This window comes from Mustela erminea, chromosome 8 (genome assembly GCF_009829155.1).
Source record: "Mustela erminea isolate mMusErm1 chromosome 8, mMusErm1.Pri, whole genome shotgun sequence".
Taxonomy (NCBI): Eukaryota; Metazoa; Chordata; class Mammalia; order Carnivora; family Mustelidae; genus Mustela; species Mustela erminea.
In genome coordinates, this window is record NC_045621.1 from 87,271,804 (window position 1) to 87,289,105 (window position 17,302).

General features: G+C 36.5%; 1 protein-coding gene across 7 annotated transcripts in view; it reads right to left on the reverse strand.

Annotated features, from left to right (window-relative positions):
• Positions 1-17,302, reverse strand: part of KYNU (kynureninase) — a 130,287-nt gene that overhangs the window by 68,488 nt on the left and 44,497 nt on the right. For all 7 annotated transcript variants that reach the window (XM_032356223.1, XM_032356222.1, XM_032356225.1 and 4 more), the window contains 2 exons: positions 15,653-15,773; positions 6,751-6,833 (listed from right to left, as the gene is read on the reverse strand). In XM_032356223.1, coding sequence (XP_032212114.1) covers positions 6,751-6,833; positions 15,653-15,773 — 204 coding nt within the window. The remainder of the gene's footprint in view (positions 1-6,750; positions 6,834-15,652; positions 15,774-17,302) is intronic.

Sequence of the window (17,302 nt, forward strand, 5' to 3'; positions counted from 1 at the left end):
GCAAACAAATTCTTCCAAGTTACTTTCCTTTGTTCTTCTTCTTTTTCCTAAGAGGTTTTTTTTTTTTTTTTTTTGAATTACTGTTGAAACATTGAGAACTACAAGAATTGCAGGGCAAAAATTCTTAAAAAACTTGCTGAAAGCTTATCAGGATTTGAAGAGTTCTTACTTTAGAAGATCATCTACAATTCACTGCAGTAAATGTCAAGATTTGAATCACTTCATCCAAGATGGGTATGAGCCAGGGTTCTCATCTGTAGAGTGCCTTCCTGCTTGTTTATTTATTGAACAGAATTTTTTGCTTTACCAGAAGGTGTGACTTAGTTAAATACAAGCAGAGCCTTCTTACCTCAATGCCTGGCACACAGATGTTTATTGAGTCATTACTATGTGCCAAGACTTCTAAATATGTTACTTGTATTTTTTTCACATCTTCTTCACAGCCACACAATAACTTATCTACTTTAATTGTCCATATCTATCAGTGAGGAAACTGGTGTCCAAAGAGATGAACTAACTCACCTCAAGTCTCATAGATAGAAAATAAGACAAAATCTTAACTCTCTCTTAGGAAAAAAAAAGTTTAAAACCTTTGTTCCAGATTATACTGGGAAGCGTTGTCTACATTATCCACTCCCTGTAAATCAAATACAGGAGGCCCATGTTCATTACCAACATTCTTCTGCATCTAATTTTAATTTAATTTCAAAAATTTTGCCAAGAGATGACAGGGCCCCAAGCTGCTTAGTGTTCAGTAAGAGGATTCATGATGATCTCTGAACCGCCATCCACGTTCTGTCTAACTGATTAAGCAGATGCAAACGTTATTGTGGATTTGCTTATAAGGTTTGTAATCAGGCTAAGTCTGAGAACTTTCCACTCTTTCAAGTTGTAAATTCCCGTGTCCTCCAGAGGTGGCTAGCGCATGAGGTTTTGTTAACTGGAGACAGCTTCTAGGGATTATTGCTTCTCAGAGGGTCAACCCCAAGTTTCATAAAGCAAATTTATGTCTACATTACAACATTTTTATAAGCTGAAATGCATGTATCTAGCCCTTTATGATTTTTATGTACCCAAGGAGAAGTAGGCTTAATAATAATACTAATAACATTCTTCAGCAATTCTATTTCTAGCATCTTGATAATATGACATTAATTATAAGGGAAACTTATTCCATGTTTTGCTGAATTGTTCGCGCTATATAAAATGTTTTATTAACAGTTTTCTTTCTCATCCGAAATTGAAATTATTTTCTATGTCTATGAAAAAATACAATCGCTCATTGTCTCCTCCTGCTCTCTATCCAGACTATCAATTCGTACACACAGTAATTTTTATTATCTGCCTGTTACTTGTTTTTGGGAAATTTTACGGTGAAATAAAGACTGTGGTTTTAAGAACCTGGAAGAGTCGATCATTGCCCCAAATATACAATGTGTCTGTTTGCTCATGACACATGTGTGGAGCTTGCAGGTAGCAAAAATAAATTTGACTTCTGCTGGTTTTTACAGTACTCGTCACACAATTATTTTAATTATTTCATGATTTATGCAGCCTCCACTTCCAAGCAGGATTTGAGGTTTCTTGGATTACAAACTGAGGAAGAATGATGAAAAAAAGAAAAAAAAAGAGTACAATCTATGCAGAAGTAAAACAGAAACTTTGCTACTTTTAATTTAATCAAATTTTCTCAAAATTTCCTAGTGACCCAGGCAAAAAGGGAAACTGGTGGGATTTGCAACAAATAAGATAATCTAAACACAAATATATTTAAAAACACTTTCTAAAATAATCTATTCCTAATAAAACAAATAGGGTGAACTTCTCATTTTTCATCTTAAGAATCATTTCTTGGGTGCCTGGGTCGCTCAGTTGGTTAAGCGACTGCCTTCGTCGGCTCAGGTCATGATCCTGGAGTCCCGGGCTCGAGTCCCACATCAGGCTCCCTGCTCCGCAAGGAGTCTGCTTCTCCCTCTCACCCTCCCTCTTCTCATGCTCTCTCTCTCTCAAATAAATAAATAAAATCTTAAAAAAAAAAGAACCATTTCTCTAATACATGCAATTTACAAAGTAAAGAAACAAGAGATAATAGTTACTAAGTATCAAGTTTTTAAAATTTTGTTTCTAATACACTTTGTAGAGGGTCAATTCACATTCCTTTGGTCAACAAAAAAATAATAGAAATATTTCTCCTGATAAAATGTGAATGGTAAAGAACAAAACAGACATTTAATAAACTCAGAATTGAACTAAAAATTACCTTTGTTCGCTGACAACATTTCAAATAAAATATTGTCATATGTATGTCATAAATGACTTGAGACTTTGGAAAGACTACCTTAAATAACTTATATGCTATATATGCTTATTGTTATTTATAATACATAATGATTATGACATATGTAATAAACAAAATACATATTGTTTCTTGAGCTTCATTTCTATGAAAGTGACTGTGCTCATTTCAATAAGGAATTGTTATCTTTTTTTTTTTTAAGATTTTATTTATTTATTTGACAGAAATCACAAGTAGGCAGAGAGGCAGGCAGAGAGAGAGGAAGAGGCAGGCTCCCTGCTGAGCAGAGAGCCTGATGCAGGGCTCGATCCCGGACCCTGGGATCGTGACCTGAGCCGAAGGCAGAGGCTTTAACCCACTGAGCCCACTCAGGCGCCCCAGGAATTGTTATCTTTTATAGCTCGTATCATTAGGGTCAAATGTCTGTAATTTAATTAATATAATATTCAGAACAAAACCATAAAAAATAAAGTTTGTCCCATATGTATGATAATTTTGTATGGTATTTCAAAGGCACAGAAAAGTCCCCAAAGCTAGAGTTAATAAATATGTATTTTTTAATAAGTTGAATCCTTTTATTTTTCTAAATAAATTTAACTAGTGGGGTTTTTTCCCATCTTCCTTAGTAATTATAATGAGAAAGACTCATTTGAAATTTCAGTGATGGCTGTGATGTATTTGCTGGGCAAATAAAATACTTGCATATTTAATAAGTTTCACCAGATCTATAAACTTTTAAATGGTCAAAGGAACCTTTTTGTAGGGTTTACTAGCTTCATAAATAAATCTCACCAAATAGTATCACCTTCCTACTTCCTTGGCCTGTATATAAACATCCTTAACTCCCTTTTTAGAGGATGATAAATATTAAGCATAAAATAACAGGATTAGAATGCAGTTTATGTTCTGAAAGCAAACCTAGTAAGGAAAAAAACAAAACAAAACAAAAGCCACAGCTAAAGAGAACATATATGCTCAGGTCAAATTAATCCAGGTTTGTTTGGGGTCTTTTCCATGCTAGACATTTGAATGCATATAATTAGCTTCTAGAAAATGAACACAAATGAAAGCATCACTCAACAACTATTTAACAACATACCCTTAAATACAATCCAGGATTATTTAGGTGGTAGTTTGCTCCATCAGAATATACACAATCCTCTATTGTTTATAATATAATATAATATAATATAATATAATATAATATAATATAATATATAATACTAACACCCGATCAAGTGCTGTTCCCAAGAACCTGACTAGCCTGGTAGGAGATGCCAGGTTCTCCCCTTCACCTGCCTGACTGACCTCCACTCTGGCCTTGGGTCCCAACCTCAGGCATTCAGAGCTGAGAAGATTCACCCTGGGGCTCCTCCAGAGGGTCTGGATTCAGGTTCTGTGCATACAGCCTGGCTTCATGTGCTGCCCTGAAAACACTGTGCTTCCAGGCTTCCAACTGCTCTTTTCCTTATCAATGGCAGCATTTCTGGTAGAAATTTTTACTGATTTATTTTTTTTAATTAATTAATTATTTTTTTAGTATTGCTGTATGTTTTTTACTCCAATGTTTTTCTATCATCTCCATGTGTTTGGAATAGAAGTGATCACTTTGGTTTGTACTTAAATCTGTTATTTTAAACTAGGAGTCAATATCCTGATCCTATAATATAACCACATAAAACAGAAATGTATATAGTCTAATGATTACTCAGTAATAGCTAGTAGGAAACACAATTTACTTTTTCTTGCAACCCTTCTATTTTCTTTTTCAACTTCTTGACCAGGTAATACATTCTTATGGTTCATAAACTAAAAATGGATTTTCCTTAGAAGTCTGGTAATTTGGGCTGTATCACACATGAGTGCGTTTTTCCACTGTGCATGTGGTTCGGTTTGTTGTGAGGGGACCCTACTGAGCCACTGTATAGGGAAAACTTTAGAATGTTTAGGTTGGGGCCCCTGGGTGGCTCAGTGGCTTAAAGCCTCTGCCTTTGGCTCAGGTCCTGATCCCAGGGTCCTGGGATCGAGCCCTGCATCAGGCTCTCTGCTCAGCGGGGAGCCTGTTTCCCTTCCTCCCTCTCTCTGCCACTTGTCTCTGTTTGTCAAATAAATACATAATATCTTAAAAAAAAAAAAAAAAAGAATCTTTAGGTTGTCCAAACATCACAGAGAAAATTGTTCCAATTTCCTGCATAAATACTGGATACTCAATTAGAACAGAAGTGGATAAACATTTATTTTAATTCTTTTGTTTTCACCAAGGAATATGTTATAGACTAAACTGTGTCCTGCTGAAATTCATATGTTAAAAACTCCATTCATATGTTAAAAAACCCCAATGCGACTGTATTTGGAGATAGGCCCTATAGGAGGCAATAAAGGTTAAATGAAGTTTTAAGGGTGGGAGGTCTTAATCCAACAGGGCTGGTGTCTTTGTAAGAAGAGAGACACCACAGTTCTCTTTGTCTTTGAGTGTGAACAGAGGAAAGGCCAGGTGGTGACATAGAAAGCAACCATGTACAACCCAGGAACAGTGTCCAACCACTAACCAACCCTTGGATCTCTGACTTCTGGCCTCCACCCAGAACTGTGAATAAACGTCTGTTGTTGAAACCACCCAGTCTGTGGTATTTGGTAATGACAGCCTGAGCAGACTAATATAGTACACACATCCTCCCTCGGGAGTCTTCATCTCCCCTCTCCAGGGACTCACCCAGTCATCTGGGGAGAAGGATTCACCTGGCAGCATAAAACGGGCAAAGGGAGCTGGCATGCTATCTGAATTTTAAACAGACTTTCAACACATCTCTCTTTTTTATTCCTATTTTACTCCCACTTCTAGAGACGCTTATTGTAATTTCCAGACTTTTGAAGGTTCTGCGGTGTAAAGTGGGTGGCTTTCTATTTCCTTTCCGTTGGGAGATAAAGGTTTGATTTACCTTTTTTTTCCCCCACAAAAGCGTTACCACTTACCCACTTGTTATCAAACTCACAAAATGCTCCCATCATCTACTTTGCTCTATTTGTTCTTTGGAATTTATGCCTTTTTTTTTTTTAAATACAGTAAGAGTTGTTTAGTGAGAATTCAGGGAAAAAAAATATAGAGTACTTAATTGCTTATGTTCAGTCCCCTCCACCATTCCCTCTTTTGAAGCACTAATGTCAATGATATTTTTTTAACTTCTCTGTGTTATATGATTATATGTATATATTAATTTTACATTTTGGGGACTATCTTCCTGTATGGGAGTCCCATAAGGACATCCCATGAGATGAAGACAATGAGGATTCTTACTATTTTACTTACTTACCATTTTATCCTCGGGGCCTACACCACAAGTCCTGACACACAGCAGAAGTTCAAAAATCATTTCTGAATAAACAAGGTATTTCTCAGGTTTTCATGGTTTGTCAATTACTGTAATTCTTTTGGGATATAGGTTCTACTGTCCTCACTCTAATTCCACTTTCTCTCAGCTCACATGTGATTATTGTCTTCTGACCAAGATGCAATTGGGATGAAGCAATAAAGGAGTGAGATTTGAAAAAGCATTATGAAACTTGGGATTTCCCAAAGTCCTCTAAACAGATCCCACTCCAAAATTAACATATCGTTAATTATTTTCAATACCCTGAATATCATGTAAGATTTCAAACAAACCTCAATATTCAGCCCAATTAAGTTACTCTCTTTTTAAATGTTAACACGTTTGCCATCTAAAACTATCTTATATTTTACCTAGAGTATATATAACTCACTTTAGAAAACACATTATAAACCAAAGAATATCAAAAACCATATTATTTCCAACAATCCTCAGCTTAATTTTAGAATTAGTCACTGTGGATTAAACTGAAATGAGCCAAAACCTGTTTGGTGCTTTAGGAGTTTAGCACGTAAAGGTTAGTGTTTATCATATAATGAAATGTTATAAAATTCATTTAAGTTGATTTTTAAGAAATCAGTTTGGGGCGCCTGGGTGGCTCAGTGGGTTAAGCCTCTGCCTTCGGCTTGGGTCATGATCTCAGGGTCCTGGGACCAGCCTTCGTGGGGCTCTCTGCTCAGTGGGGAGCCTGCTTCCCACAACCCCCCCCCCCACTGCCTCTCTGCCTACTTGTGATCTCGGTCAAATATATAAATAAAAAATCCTAAAAAAAATCAGTTTAATTATAAATAAACACAATACATGTTCTCTTTATTGGGGAGTACATATTACTTTTAAAATATGCAAGAAAACATAATTAAATATTTTATTTTTGTGCCAAATAACCCAGTTATGTCCCCTATAGCCTTCAAGTCTCAATTAATAGTATATTCATTCTTTCTTTACTGTTACAGGTAAAAATAGAAAACCAGGATGTTCTTCAATAAGATTTTGACTTTATAATCCAGGTTTATATCTAAATGATAATGCTTTTATGATTCCTTTGGGAAAAATCCATTTTGTACTTACCTACAATGTCATTCATAAGGCCTACAATAGTCTCATCTCCTGTAATCCAAGGACGTTTTCCTAGGTCATGACCATAAGCTCCCCTAAAATTGAAAAGGGGCATAAACTCTATTAGGTTTGTTTGTGTGTGTGTGTGTGTGTGTGTGTGTGTGTGTGTGTGTGTAATTTTTCATACATCAGCATTAGCAACTACTCATTTATAAATAAGTCTTTGTAATGTTTTAGTAATTATATAAAATCATGCTTCTTTAGAACCAAAAGTAATACTTGAGGACTCTATCTTTTTAACTTGTCATTGCTTAATTTCTCTAATTTCCTTTTTGTTGGAGGGTAACAGAGACTGACTATTTCTTTATTTTTCTTTATCTCTATTTTAAAACCTAAGATGTTATTTTTTTTCTTCTTTATTTTGAAAATTAAGACTCTTTGAACATTATACTTGTATACCTGTAGCACACAGTAATATCTATAGTAAAACATGGCTACTATTCTTTGAGGCTAGAAATTAAAATTCTTATAAATTCGGTTTTTAAACATAGTTATAATCTGTACACCAAGTCAAAGTGTATAAAATGTGACTGTATTTATGATGACATTTTAAGTAGACAAATAAACTTGGCAATAATCAAAGCCAACATTACAGCTTTACCTATTTTCTGGCAATTTCATCTACCGTATTCTAGCTCAATTTTATTATTCTAGTAAGTGTCTCGGCAGGCATAAATGGCAAAACACAGAATAGGTAAGAGAATTTCCATTCTCAAGAAGTTTTCATTAAATGAGGAAGGAAATACATTTGAAATATGGAAGAAGAAACTGAAACAAAGAATCAAGGTGGGAGGGACTAAACGTGCGGGGGCACACTTGTGGCAGGAAGCCCAGAATTAATTCTTAATTCCCTAGAAATTCAAAAACTCCCTGAAGCTGGAGAAAGGAATGAGCCTGTATTTTCTGCATAGTGCAAACTGTGCTTTAATCTATACTCTGAAATTCAGTAAGCTGGCAGGAGTGAGTGGTAAACTTGCTCTTAGAGGTGAAGGGTAGCAGAATGTCACCCCAAAATATGTTGCTGTGGTAGACTGATTATCTTGAGTTATAGGCACTTGAAAAACAGCAAGTGCAGTGAGAGGGTCTCTCTGAACTCCCCTATCTGCTTGAAGAGAGATTTTTCAAAAGGAACTCAGTAGCCATAAAATCACCTCTCCAGGAGTTTCATCAACCAGGAAAGATCGAGTCTTGTCATGGGAGAAGAGACCAGAAGTCAACACCACACTCAGACTGGCTTTGTCACAACCTATCCTATCTTTTATCTATTCCTCTAAGGGCTCTGTCACCTTTCCTAAAAATCACATGTTCTCCCCTCAGTGGCCTACATCCTCCTCTCCTTTCCTTATTCAGATAGGATTTAAGCCTGAATTCTAAGTCATCATTGGGAGGGTGGGCCGGGGTCCCTTCTCCCCCACGTTTTGTCTCCCATGTGTACAAGGACTATGCATTCTAATAACTTGTGCATTTTTTCTCCTCCTGCTAAGCTGTCTTTTATTACAAGGGTCTCAGCTAAGAACTCAGAAGGGTCTGGTCTGGGGAAAATAATTTTCTTTCCCCAAGAGAGTAGTGGGGTAATAGGACGAATGGAGCCCTGTTTTTAGCCTTTGTTGATTTTCATGATGTGAATATCCCCTGTGGTCCATTTCCTGGCATTAACTAAAATCCTCAATATTTAATGACTGGCTTTCATTGCTGGTCTGAGCCAATTCCAGGTCACCACTGGTTATGAGACTACATGTATTATAAGCTAATAAAGCCTGTAAAAATAAAAGTAAAGGGGTGGCAATATGTACCTGAAAGGATGAATGTGAAAAATAAGTAAGATAACATGTAAAAGAGATTGGCCCATAGCACCCCTTTCTGACTTTGCCCTACTGTAAATCTACAGCATGGGCATGTGGGGTACAATGCAATTTTTAAACTAATATTTTGATTACCGTATAAACTGAGATGAAGGAAAAGGACTTTCTCTGTGAATAAGCAGCGACTGTAAGAACTAAGGAGGAAGAGAAGGGCAATTGCCAGTGATTATTATTCATATTATTATTAGATAGCCTGCAGCTTGCCTCTTTCTTGACTTCCAATATAAATGCTAAAGACAAAAATCATTATCATTAAATGGTAGTTAAAGGCAGATACTTGGATCCTTTTTTATTTTAATCACACAGAGCTCCTGGCCTTGCTGATAGCACAATACATCTTATTACATTTAGGTAGTAAAATTCTATGTTCTGCCTCAGAGAATTTATGTCTCAGACTAGCAGGCCACCTACTTCTCACTCTGGTAGACACCATGGTAATAATCTTTAAGAGTATGTTTCTTCCTGCAATTCTGGCATCTCCCCCCACCTTTAAAATATCACACACACACACACAGTCTGCTTCTTTCCTTTTTGTAGGCTACTAAGCCTAGGGTAGTGAAATGTATTTAGGAAGTTGTTATCCCAATAAACTCCAACTAAAGTGGCCTGTCTTTATAAAGGCTTGATGTAGATGACAGTGCAGTTTTAAACATAGGTATCAGAGTTAAGAAAGATTACATTGCTCTCATTCACAACTGCCCAACATACTTGCAACGTAGTTGCAAACTTCTTTTCCAGTGCTGCAAAAGAAAAGAGCCTGGCAGACAGTTCCCTCAAGGCTGTGGCATTAATCATTCCCCCAAGTGGGGTGTTCTCTGAGATGTCTAGGGAGGGCTATCTGCTCACGAAATTAGATTTCAGGATGTAAAATCAAATTAGGAAGTTAATAGAGGATCCTCTTTGAAAGAAGACTCTACTTTAACCATCCTACAAAATAAGTAGTAGCCAGGCTTTTAAAAGCTTCTTCCTCCTTGCTCCCCCAACCCCCACTCCACCATAAGGAAACAAATAAGACATCTCAGAATCCTTAAGACCACCACTTTTTTTTTTTTTTAAATCTGTGACCCCATTGGTGATTAGCCACCTACATTTTCCTACATCTAGAGATGTAGGAAAATCTTTAACATGTCGTACTTTCTTATTCATACTGAAAGGCGGTGCAGCAAAATTTGCCTCTTTAGCATAAAGATTATCTTGAGCTGAAGGCATCTGAAAAACAGCACATATAGGGATAAGTTTCCTCAGAATTTTCCCATCTGCCTAAAGACGGGTCCTTCAAAGGAACTCAACTACCATCAATCCCTCCCTCAGCAATTTCGTCAACCACAGAAGATTGACTCTTGTCCCCAGAGAGGAGCCCAGAGTCGAGACCACACCCAGAAGATTTTGTCACAAACCATCACATCTTCAAAGTGCTTTTTATCCTTTCTAAAAATCATTTATTCTCCTTTTAAAGTGGCCTATATCCTCCTCCCCTACCCCTATCAAGATGACATGTAAGTTCTCAAATCTCATGGATTTCTTTTTTTTTTTTGTAATCACTCCCCCCCACCCAGGAAGCCCTCATGCTCATAATATTAATAATTAATAAGGAGTAATTATTAATTCTTGTTAATCTATGTCTTGTCAGTTTATTTTATAGGTCAGTTGTTGAATTGGGGGGGGGTAGAGGGAGCATTTTTTCTTCCCAGAATACACTTTTAAATATTTGACAGAGAAAGATCACAAGTAGGCAGAGAGGCAGGTAGAGAGAGAGGAGGAAGCAGGCTCCCCACTGAGCAGAGAGCCCAATGTGGGGCTCGATCCCAGGACCTTGGGATCTTGACCTTAGCTGAAAGCAGAGGCTTTAACCCACTGAGCCACCCAGGCGCCCGAATACACTTTGTTTTTTAAAGAAAAACATCAACTGAATGAGACAGCGGTGTCTCAAGAGCGTAAGAGCACGCCTGCCCACACACACACTGCCATCAAGTCAGTTGCTGCCCGCTAACCGTGTAGCTTGTTCCTAACATGTAATTCAGTGGGCTATTTTCTTATTAAGTAAGCCTACCTAAAGTCACATAGGGCTTAGAAACATCCCTATAAAGACACAACTGGGTCAAGTTTTTGCTCCTATGAAAAGAAAGAAAACCATTTATCAAATAGATAAGACACACAGAAGACTTAAAATATTGTGGTTGTATCTTAGGGATGTGATATACGCTTCTCAGCTTACAATGTGCTCTTCAGAATGGAGGTATCTTCCTCTTCTAGCCCATCTTTCCCACTGTGATTATTAGTCCATGTTATTTTTCTTTAAATAATCTGGGCCGCTAATAAATCCATAATATATAAATATGTAGTATTAAATGTTCTAAAAAAATTCTGGCAAACTCACAGACCCCTATTAATGTTACTTCTGACTGTTATAACCTCATTTGGCTGGTAATTAACTATTATATATCAAATGAGTCAAATCACCATGACATTTTTCTATTTCAGAATGTCAAAAAATCGAAATATTGTTATTGCACAAATTTAATTCTTCCAAGTGAAGTAATCTACTTAAGAAACCACACAGTTGCAAGATAAAAATAATAAGCATTTAAAAACCCACAGAAGTGCTTTATTTTCATTGCTCTGTCTTAAATAACTTAAAAAGGTTTAGAAGAAATCATTAAGCACCAAAAATATTTCTAAGTATGCCTCTGTTCTTGACTTTCCTCTAGCGTAAGTAATCAAAGTTGGTAGCTGTATGAATTAATAAAATCAGGCTACCCTATGGTCAGTAACAGTTTATTTTGTAGATAGGTAGGTAGTATGGCTGTGATAGGACATAAAAGATAGAGACAAGGACATTAACAGCCATGAGCCAAGTGGTAGTTCTTACCTTACATGGCTTGGATGGCCAGTCAGACTTGTTATCAATATCCCAGAAAAATATCTCACTTAGTCAAAGGATACTCTGATTTTTATGTTACTGTCAAGATTATGAATTGCTAATTTTTTTTCCTGTTAAGCAGTTAACTTCAGTTTGCATTGGTGTATTTATTAACTGTGTAGCTCTCTTGGACTCAGTCCTTCTCAAAATCTTCCACTGGTCAAGAAGAGAGAAAGGCACTGGCCTGATTTGGTTATCAGGTAAGAGGTAGGGCAGACATGGGGCTGGAGAAGGTGAAGAGGACAGGTAATCAGGAACACTCATCACAATAATGGGAGGCCCTGCATCTAGAAGCAAACCAAACATGTGAGAGGATATTTAGCACAAAAACAAAAGCAATATTCAGAAGGGGAAGTCAAGGGAACAACAGCCCTTCCACAGTGGCAAGATTATTACTTTAAACTAAAAGCATGTGAACAGCCAGCGGCCTAAGAAAGAAACACTCCTTGACTTAAGGAGACTCTTCTGAAAATATAGCTGCCATTAGCCCACTCACAGATGGAAAGTGACTCATCACCAGGAGGTGCAAATTCAGATGCCACCCATCTCCCTCTTGGGGATCTTCCAGCCAGGAAAGATACACCCATTATTATCGATGAATCCACAGGCCCTCAACAAATAGGATGTAAACTGATAGAGGAAGTTTTCCTCCCAACAGAACCTTAGCTGGAAAAGGCCAGAGAAAAAATTTAAGCTAACAATTTAGGACCAAAGAAATAATGAACAAACACTTTTGAGATCAAAGATGGACAGTGGGATAGAACCCCATTATTCTGACCTTGCCCCTCAAACACCACTGACATCAACAAGGAGACAGGGGGTGTGACACTGACTGGGCCCACCACCACTGAAAGCAAGAAGACTAAATAAATCTAAGCAAAGATAAAATAAAGCTAACTAGAAGCTCTCTGATCTTTCTCTCAGAATCTTTTAAATGTAGTTTACATTGCCTGAAGCATTAATATGCACCTCTTTACTGAATCATTTGTCTAATGAAAAATAAGTAGAAGGCATTAAGAGTCTCTAATTTTCTATTGTCACAAGGTAAAATGTAAAATTGGAAGTTAACAACAATAGAAGGGTGTTATGACAGAGAGGCACTCTCCTGGAATATAACTTTAAAGTCTCAAAAATAATCAACCGGTCTAATAAACCAAGGTAATCACAAAGAGATGAATAAGATAGCAGGGCATCTTTTTTAAATGCCTAAAGGATAAAAATGCACAGCCTTGCTGAATGAATATCCAAAAGGCAAGGACACACTCTAAAGTTCAAATTCAATCTAATTCTCTGCTCTCTTTTATATTAAGGCCAAAAATGAATATTAACCATTTTTATTAAGTATGACCCTCATTTTTTAAACACTAAAACCTGCTAGTGCAAAATGCTTCCACATGTGGTGATATTTATTTTTCAATTTATGCATACAAGTTATGCAGATACAGTTATAACAGGCTTAATAAATTATATAAACCTCTATGATTTTTGCATTGAGGTACAAATTTATATTCTTAACCACTGAAATTAAGAACTTTGCAGTGTAATCTAATGCCTGTGGTAGTAATCATTAGCACAGTCAATGTAAAATAAACCTTAAAAGAGGTACTATTCCCAATATGAAAGACCAGAGGCATGAAAACCGAAGAATTAGAAGACATTTGGAGTTTGAATAAGAGCCAAATGTCTTGTTCAGAGTTCTTACCTGATTTAGTTTCATTTTCCTGCATTCATTTTTTTCTGACCTTCGGGTTTGGCTTCCTCCTTGTGTCTATTTTCAGATTTTAATATTCAGGACATATTTTTAAACTATTTCTACTCATTTTTAGTATTTTTTTTCTTTTTTTAAAAATTCAAGCAAAATGGACATATCGAGTTCACCTGCCTCAGGTGTACACTATAGTGATGCAACAGTTTTATGCATTCCTCTGTACTCACCATGCAGTGTACTCTTAATGCCCTTCACCTTTTTGCCCACCCCCTACCACCTCCCCTCTGGTAGCCATCAGTGTGTTGTTCTCTTTAGTTGAGTCTTTTTTTTTTTTTTTGGCCTCCTTTTTTTCTCTTTGTCCATTTGTTTTGTTTCTTAAGTTCCAGAAATGAGTGGAATCATGGTACTTAACTTTCTCTGACTGACTTATTTCACTTAGCATTACACTATCTAGATTCATCCATGCTGTTGCAGATGGCAAGATTCCATTCTTTTTTATGGCTGAGTAATACATGTGCATATATATACATACACCCCACATCTTCTCTATTGATCTGTGGATGGACACGTGGGTTGGTTCTGTATCTTGGCTATTGTACAACATGCTGCAATAAACACAGATGTGCATACACCTTTTCGAATTAGTGCTTTTGTTTTGTCTGGGCAAGTATCCAGGAGTGGAACTGCTAGATCACATGGTAGCTCTATTTTTAATTTCTTGAGGAATGTACATACTGTTTTCCACAGAAGCTGCATCAGTTTGCATTCCCAACATCAGTTACACAGTGGTCCTTTCTCTCCACATTCTTGCCAACATTTGGTATTTCTTGTGTTTTTTATTTTAGCCATTCTGATAGGTATGAGGTAATCTCTCACTGTGATTTTGATGTGCGTTTCCCTTATGATTAGGGATGTTGAGCACGTTTTCATGTGTCTTATTTTTAATATTTTAAATAAAATAATTAATTTTTATTAGTTAAAAGTTTTTCTTAAATATTTCCAGTTCCAGCTTTATTAGTAACTACTGAGGAATGATGAAAGCACATAAAATTAAGTTATTTTCCTAAAGGGATTTATAATATGGTTGAGAATATGAAGCTAATGAAAACAGATACCTCTCAACTGCCTATTCCCCAGCAGTGATTATTAATACAAGGGGCTGCTGGGGAGAGACTATCAGCAGGGTTGAAAGGGTTGGGATTAGGGACGGTCTGCAGGGGTACAGAGAAGCAGGGAATGTGGGGAGTTTCTTAGGCGGAAGAGTAAAAGTGAACAGAAATGATGGAGGAAAAAAAGGATTTAAGATTTCAGATTCTTGCGTGGTTGGAGCAAACCTGTTTAGCTAAGCCCAAATGGAGCAACTTCTCAATAAGCACATTCAGTTTGGGGAGGACAGGTGGTACCTTCTGCTCCACTAATCTTTTTCTCCCCCTCAACTATTTTAATTTTCTTATTTATAAAAATTGGTGTCATGAAGTTTAGCAAGAACAACTCATGAAAACATAGAATTAAATTCTAAATCTTAACTCCTTTATTAGTCACTAAATAAAATATAATGATTATGTATGATTTAGATGTATCAACTTGGGGGAGGGACCTATTTTTTCTAATACTTTGAAAGTTTTACTTTTGAATCTGTCACTAACTTATGTCATCAATAAAATGAGAACACACTGAATGACATGACTCCTAAGATTTCTCTACGTCCTAAACTTCTAGGAGCCTACTGTACTCCTTTCCAAATAACAGGCAACCTAGTGTGATTTTTGGTTATTAATGATTTGAAGGGATACATGCAAACTGTTTATAGCAGCATTTATCAACAGTAGCCAGTTAGGGAAAGAGCCCAAATGTCCACTGACTGATGAATGGATAAAGAAGATGTGATGTGTGTGTGTGTGTGTGTGTGTGTGTGTGTGTATTATACAATGGAATATTACCCAGCCATCAAAAGGAATGAAATCTTGCCATTTGAAATGATGTGGATGGAACTAAAGAGTATTATGCTAAGCGAAATAATCAGAGAAATACCATATAATTTCATTCATATGTGGAATTTAAGAAACAAAACAAATGGACATCGGAGGAAAAAAAGAGAAGCAAACCAAGAAACAGACTCTTAACTACAGAGAACAAACTGAGGGTTGTTGGAGGGCAAGTGGGTGGGGGATGGGGTAACATGGTGATGGGGATTAGGGAGGGCAATTTTTGTGACGAGCACTGGGTGCTGATGAACCACTAAATTCTACTCCAGAAACCAATATTGCACAGCACATTAACTGGAATTAAAATAAAAATTTGGAGGAAAAAAAAATAAAGTTCTCGTATGAGATGTCAAATGATAGATTTTGAAATAATACTTACATTTTGGCCCACTTATCTAGTTCTTCTTCCAGATATGTTTTAACCATTTTTGGCTGAAGGCCAAGAGAATTTCCCAAGAAATAGATGGCGTTTTCATCTTTATTCACTAAAGATAAATCAACTGAAACAGAAAGAAATGAAAAAAGTGCTTATTCAATTAATTAACCTCTTTCATTTGGCACTGCTAATCCAGTACAACTAATTAATATAACTAACACCAATAAGGATAATAAATAACTTATAATTCCTCCCAAGGATAACATCAAGTTTTCAGAAAAATAATCTTTCACATTTATATTTTAAAATTTTTATTTACAGAGACTTTTGTTGAGATCTCTTACTTATTGTGTGCCAAGAGGAAATCTAAATTAGCAACTATTCCTAATCACAAACAAACGAAGGTAACAGAAAAAAAGTTAGAAATGGAATTTTTATAGAAAGTGTTTCATCAGCCCATCTAGTCAAACTAGCAGGTTACCAGAGTCTAGGCACATTCTAAACCTCTGTAATAAATGGTGTTGTAGATAAGGCAAATAAAAAATATCTAAATGAGTATTTACATATCTGAAGTAGATATATTGAATTTGTACATTTTTTTCACTCTGTACACATAATATTAATATATATACAGGTAGATTGTTCTCTGTATCTATGTCTTATTCAAATAAATCAGAATTTTGGTAATTTGTGTATCTTACAACACTCTGTTGACAACAACAAATGCAGTTTTATTAGCAAACCAATCCATGTTTGAAGACAAAACATGTTCCGTGCGTGTCAGCCCCATCAATGACCCAGCATGAGGAGTCAATCACCCAGACTCTGCTCCTATTGTCTTGTCTTTTTCCTTCACTGCTCACGGCTTTTACAGACAAATACATAGAGGGCTGCTTATATTTTGAAAGTCATTTTTAAAGTATGTTCAGTATGGAAGAAAAGCAGAATTGTAAACTAAATTATCTTGTCCCTTGCCACTACATTCCTCTAACTTGGTTAAGTTGTTTGTTTAAAAAGTCTCAAAGCCCATCAAATGGTATTATGTGAGAATTCAATTGGCATTATGTAATGTGACAGAACAGAGTAACCAGAAAATGTATTTTATAAACTCCGCAAGAATAAAGAGATCGCTTACCACTCTCCACCTTAGTCCCACTGGATCTGTGTAACATGAAAGATAAGTAGCCCCGGCTTGTCTCATGCCAGAAAAATGGTTAAGTTATTAAAAACTGTTCTTGGCAGTGTTGGGGGTGCACGGCTGCACACACTAAACCAAAATATAGCACCTTGACATACTGAGTATTTTAAGCTGAGGGAATTTGAGAAGCTGCATGTGTAAGAAAGACTTTCCCACCATGCCCTAAGCAGGTCTTAAAACCCTCATGTGAGAGGTGCCCTCCCTACATGTCTTCATCTCCAAGACACCGAGAGGAAGGCAAGAAAATAGGCCTTACCTGTTTCCCCCAGTTTACTACACTCAGTTCATATCCTCTGTTATCTTGTCACATTTTTCCCATTAATGTCAACTCTTCATCAAACCTAGCATTAAAAATTCAGGTTTAATCGCTTCTTTGGGTCTTCATTTCCTTTTGAAGTCTCCCCTCTCACGTAAAACTCGTATTTTAAAATAAAAATTATATGCTTTTATCTTGT